Source organism: Bidens hawaiensis, unplaced genomic scaffold (genome assembly GCF_021521415.1).
Source record: "Bidens hawaiensis isolate Kalapana, Puna unplaced genomic scaffold, B.hawaiensis_p1.1 tig00033217_1, whole genome shotgun sequence".
Taxonomy (NCBI): Eukaryota; Viridiplantae; Streptophyta; class Magnoliopsida; order Asterales; family Asteraceae; genus Bidens; species Bidens hawaiensis.
The window spans coordinates 106274-112230 of record NW_027495695.1 but is presented as its reverse complement, the minus strand read 5'-3'; the positions used below and the strand labels follow the sequence as shown (position 1 = coordinate 112230).

Here is a 5957-nt window from a genome sequence, read left to right as displayed (position 1 = left end):
GCAACGATGGGATGATTGAGAGGCACGTGTACACCAGGTGTCAACTGAAATAGCTTGAAAGGACTTGTAAACTATGCTTTAAAATGGTTAGCAGTAGAACAGTGAAATAATGTGTATGGCCAGCACTTTCAAATTAATAATGATATAATAGGTGATTAGTTGATATTTGTAGGAGATAAATGATTAGTTGGAGGTAAATCGGGGAGGAGATGTTTTCTATAAAAAAACCCCAACTCAAAACGCCCATGGGGCGGTGCTCCTCGACAATTTGGAGGGTTTTCTCCCTTTGGAAACACCCAGTAATTCAGTAAACATGGTCTTATATGACCATGTATACAAATCAAGCCGATTTTAAACGGAACTCAAGCACAAGCTATTTAAACAGCTCCACAAATACCCTATCTTCTGCACACATGTATAAAATCCGAACGATGATGAACAACCAATTCAAGAGATTAGTTGAATTACTTGGACGGTTAGCTACACAATTCTACTAACATTTTTGCTCGTGAAGGTTGGTTACATTTAGTTACTTTATTCAAATTATTATTTAGTAACTTTATACGAGTAAGCAAACTAATTAAAATATGCCACATCATAGAGTTTAAATCCACTACAACAATGCTCTAAGCCCATATAAAATTCATGCCACCTGAGCCTCAAATATCTTTCTTGTTGCTATAAAACACACATACAACTAGACGTGCACAAAAAAACCGGTTCCGGAACCTAACTGGTGGAACTGAACCGGAACCGGTTCCAGTTCCAACCCGGTTGGTACAATACCCGGTTTGGGTATTTTTGTACCCGAAAATCGTACCCGGTTCTCCTATTTGTATGTCAGTATCAGTTCCAACCCGGTTCCTAATTGGAACCGGTTCGGTTCGTACCTGGAAAAACCGGTTCCGACGGGTTTTTTTTGAAGGGTCAAACAAAAGTCAAACTAGCCGTTGGAACCGGTTCCAACGGTAATATAGCCGTTGGAACCGGTTTTTTAGACACCAATTAGCCGTTGGAACCGGTTCCAACGGTAATATAGCCGTTGGAACCAGTTTTTGATGCCCAAACCTATATATAACTTGTTTCCGTCACTTGTTTTACCACCAAACTCAAAAACAAACTAAAATACTACTCCTTTAGCAAACCCGTTCCTTTACCCGACCATCCAACTAAATATTATTATGGCACCCATCAAAAAAACTAACAAGAAGGCTAAGAAGAGTGCTTTTGTTGCCCCCGTTCCTGTTACGGAGGACCCAAGGGTTGTTACGGTAGTCAACCATAACCGCAACCAAGACATATGGAAGAATTGGGATTTGATTGTGGATGACGAAGGTTATCAAAAGGCTCGTTGCAAACTATGTGGTTCAATATTAAAGCATGATTCCAACTCTACTTTGAGAAAGCACATCGAGAAGCCATATTGCAAGGCGTTGAAAGGGATTGGCACGACCGATCAAATTGACTTGGGTAAAGATGGTACACTATTTCGTTACAACACGACTCAAGTTCAAGATAGAATGACAAAGTTCGTTATTCAACGAGGTTTGCCGTTTAACCACTTTGATGACCCGGAGTTGACGTCGTTGATTCGCGAAACTCTACAACCGAGATACACACATGTAAGTCGTACTACCTTAAGACGTCATTGTATCAGGTTGTGGGAGTGTGCTAAAAAAGAGTTAATCGAGTCTTTTCATTCTTTAGAAGCCATGGTTAGTTTAACTACCGATGTTTAACAAGTACACAAACAAACTTTGCTATTTAGAGTAAAAAAATAACCTATTTATAGTTAAAAAACCGGTTCCAACGGTCAAAAACGGCTATATAGCCGTTGGAACCGGTTCCTAACGGCTATGATATTTAAATTTCAAAAAAAACCGGCGGAACCGGTTTTTACGTAAAAACCGGTTCCGGTTCATACCCTACCCGGTTCTTAAAAGTTAGCATATCTGGACATCGGTTCGGGTCGGGAACCGAACCGGTTCTTGATTGGAACCGGTTCCATTTTACAACCCGGTGTGAAAAAACCGGTTTCGAACCGGTTCGGGTTTTCCAGTTGAACCCGATTTGTGCACGTCTACATACAACCACAAAATTGTTGTAATAATTTCAAAGTGACATATTTGATATCACACATCTGCGTATAAAACCCATATCGAAAATTGTGTGCGGATATTCATCGCCTACACATTATGTACAAAGTATCACAACAACTTCACTTATAGAGGGCGCAGCAAAGAATAATCTTCAAGCAATTCTCGCTCTGTAAGTGTATCATTTTCGTTTTGTGGGGTCCATAACACCTCGACTGCCTGCAAGACGATAATATATTAGTGAACAATATCAAGAATTATCATTTCTGAGCAAGAAAATAAGTGCATATAGATCTTACCATAATTCTGCTTGAAGGGATAGAGGCCAGTTTTTGCAAGGCTTCCTTTAATTGTACACTATTGTTGATGGGCGGCAGTTTATGTACACCTCCGGACGCCACAATGATCGTAATCTAATAACCAGGAAATATTTTATGTAGTCAAGGAATTGTATACGAGCTAAATAATACGGCTCTCAAGTCTCAACAGAAATATGAAACCGTTCAGAACATTTGATAACTAAAAGAGTGACACATATAGGCCTGTAAACGAGAACGTTCAATGAACAGTTCGTGAACTGTTCGGCAGGAAGTTCGTCTATTTAGTAAACGAACGAATATGAACACAAATTTTGTCCATTTGGTTAAACGAACGAACATGAACACATGTCTTGTTCATTCATATATTCTCGTGAATGTTCGTTTACATTCGTTCATCTAACTTCATTTAGTTCGCTCTTACATTGATCTAAGTTCGTTATTTTACGTTTATTAAGTTTGTTAGTTTGCTATCATTCGTTAATATATTCATTTAATTTTTTTAAACCATTACAACGTAGTCTAGTTTTAATAACTTTTTAGGCCCAACACATTGTTCTTCACATTACTTTTAATTGTTTTGGCTCAGTTATGTTCGTTTATCTATGTTCAGTTATGTTCGTTCGTTTACGTCCGTGAACGTTCGTTTATACTGTCACTGAATGATCATAAACAAACACAAATATGTTCGTTTTCTTAACGAACGAACACAAACAAGAAAACCTCGTTTGTTTAATTGTTTGTGCTCGATCGTTGTTTGGTTAAAGTTGAACGAACATGAACATGCTTTGTTCTTGTTCGTTCGGTTCGTTTACAAACCTAGTAACAAAGGTAGCGATGTTTCCGAGTAAGAAACGTGTGTACAATAATTATAACCAGAGTACTCACCACAATGTACTCGTTACGGAACCCATTTGACCTTTGACTTGTTGCACTTTGCTTTCTGATGTTGTTGACATTGACTAAAGTCTCCTCATCAAATTTACCTCTTTCTTCAATAGAGAGTTGATTAAATCGTTTCTCACCGTCCTCTACACTCCTCTTTACTTCCGCCTGCACCAAATTAGTAAAATCAAAATACAAACATTCAGCTTCCAAAATTATGCAACACCCTTGTGTCACTTAATTGGTGTAAAAGTATTGTTTTCTCCGCATATTGATCAGGTCTAATGGACTTCCATTTTGATAATTAATGTGTCAAAATATTCAACATTTTTCCCCGAACATTTAAGGGTCTAGTATGATATATTATGACTGACTTTGTGACAAAATGTCAAGCAGAAGCAACATGTTGAAGGGCAAGGCTAACACTTACAGATGAATAACCAGAGATGCAATAATCAGGATGCCGAAGTAGAGCTAGTGTTGTCTCTGTAACCAAAACAAAATCAATTTAAATATCAATCAGAATATTATCTGTATGTGTGTGTGTTAATGCATACACATATATATGTTGTAAAAGACACTACAATTAAAATTGATCACTGATTGCTAAAATAAAACCATGTATATAAAAGGGCTCGTTCAAGAGAACGACATAAGCACTTTTACACAGTGCTTGCCACATATAGTGGGAGAGAGAAAAAGAGGTGGTTATGTGGTTACATAACCGCCTTATCTGTTGCAAACTTGCAATTGGTATGGGTGGTAATCGATTCTCGCAGTTCTCTACTCAAAACTGGTTATGTGTTGAACAGAAATCTATATACTAGAAAAAGGTTTTTCCTTTCACGTAGCATAGTAGAAAAAAAGAACAGATAGGCAGTATCTGTGACACATCATATATCCAAACTTGTGTATACATGTGACGCCAATCTATAAACAACATTACCTTGTAATACAAAGCTCAAGCCCTCTGGAGTAGATGTATCGGCTGCCTCAGCAATCCGATTGAGATCTCTTTGCAGTGTTCTACCCATACCCAACAATCCAACCTAGAAAATACAAGAATAATTACTAGTTAACAAAAATGGTATTAGATTGTATGCTTTAGAAGATTATAATTCAAATCATGCCATATCACATCATAACTTTAAGTAGTTGTAGGTATATATTCAAGTAGATCAAACTATTGAAGTTTGTGGTTTAAAAGGTATTGTCATAAGAATTAATTGGAAAACACTAAGGTTCACTCAAGGCGCAAAGGACTCGTTTGTCACCTAGGCGCAAAGAAAAAAAATATTCCATAGCTATCTAACAATATATTGTCTATTATAACATGTAACAACACTCAAAAGTAATAGATTTGCCTAATAATTAACTATTTGACTCCTAAACAATCACATAACCAAATCAACTTAACTACATCACATCATAATATCAGCAATTCTTGAAACATCATAATAATACCTGAAGCTTTAAAACACTGGTTTTCTCAGTAGCAGTAAGCACACTCCCATCATCATCTGACCGGTCCGACAAGAACCCGGACACCAAAATAAACGCGGCAAACCCCATCATGACAAAGAAAAAACTCGACCCCATTCCGACCGCGGGTCCCACAAAGAACCCGCCACCACCAAACGGCGCGGGAGCATAATACGGCGCCGAAAACGACAACTCGGGTCCCCGGGTTCGAGTGCTATAGCTTCTGGAGGATGACGGAGCGGACGAAAACGATCGCCCGCCCATCCGACCACCAGAAGCAGCCATGGCATGGCGGTGATCGTACAATAACAAGAACCCTAACAAAAGCCCAGTGATTAGGGGTTTTTGTATTAACTTGAAAAAGTTCTGAATTGATTTGAGAATGAGTTGATTGAGGTGGTTTTGAGTGTGAATTGAAGTGGAATTGTGTTGCTTTTGGAGTTTGGTGGGTTGAATATGGTTTTGGCGTATGGGATTAGGGTTAGTGAAGAAGCAATTGAGTCTGAATTTGATTTGGGTTGAGCGAATGGAGGGTGAAGTGAAGGAGTGGTGAAGCATAGGAATTGAATTGAGCTTGAATTGTTGTAATAGAAATGGAGTGCTGGCCATTGTACTAGTAATGTTGCAGAGGGGTTTGGTTTGGTTTGAAATGAAATGGTGGATGATAAATGATTATGGTGGTGATTGGATAGTGAGAATTGGTGGTTGACACATGCGGATGGGCTTTGTCTTTCTCTTCAATAATATAACTCATAACGTATCTTATTCTCGTCTCTTCCTTTTCATCTTTTCTATTATTACAAGTCAAACTTCATGTTAATCACACATCCAAAATACTAGTTCTAGTTCATTTAGATATTTTATGAACGTTAAACGAGAATATAAGTATAAGGACATAATTGTTTCTTTTTCCTTTACGTTTGTATAATTGTTTGGCAGTTGTTCTTTACCTTTTAAAAATGTTAAAAATCAAACTTTATGTTTAATAAAGCTCGCAAGTTTCGTCCTTTCCATTAATAGGTGTCAAAAATACTGATTAGGAATTAAGAGCATTCACGTACTTTTCTTTATTTTCAAGTTAAAATTACTATATTTTCTCTCTAATTTTTAATTAAATAATATTTTTTTATATTTTTATTATTACATTTTATCTATACTCCACTCACAACTACTGGCC

The 5957-nt window shown here is 37.4% G+C and overlaps 1 protein-coding gene across 1 annotated transcript; it reads right to left on the bottom strand.

The window, feature by feature from the left end:
• Positions 1-2088: 2088 nt before the first annotated feature.
• LOC143584662 (FLUCTUATING-LIGHT-ACCLIMATION protein 1, chloroplastic-like) lies at positions 2089-5420 on the bottom strand. The gene is made up of 6 exons (XM_077066666.1): positions 4763-5420; positions 4245-4347; positions 3729-3784; positions 3302-3466; positions 2396-2509; positions 2089-2315 (listed from the first exon to the last, which is right to left on the bottom strand). Exons 1-6 carry the CDS (start codon positions 5387-5389, stop codon positions 2223-2225), a joined length of 1158 nt encoding a protein of 385 aa, XP_076922781.1. The 5' UTR covers positions 5390-5420; the 3' UTR covers positions 2089-2222.
• Positions 5421-5957: the final 537 nt, after the last annotated feature.

Coding starts and splice junctions, on each gene's coding strand:
- LOC143584662 (XM_077066666.1), bottom strand. CDS start 5,389: ATGGCCAGCACTCCATTTCTATTACAACAATTCAAGCTCAATTCAATT. Junction 3,785..4,244: donor CTTGAGCTTTGTATTACAAG/GTAATGTTGTTT, acceptor TTTTGGTTACAG/AGACAACACTAGCTCTACTT. Junction 3,467..3,728: donor GCATCTCTGGTTATTCATCT/GTAAGTGTTAGC, acceptor AATTTGGTGCAG/GCGGAAGTAAAGAGGAGTGT.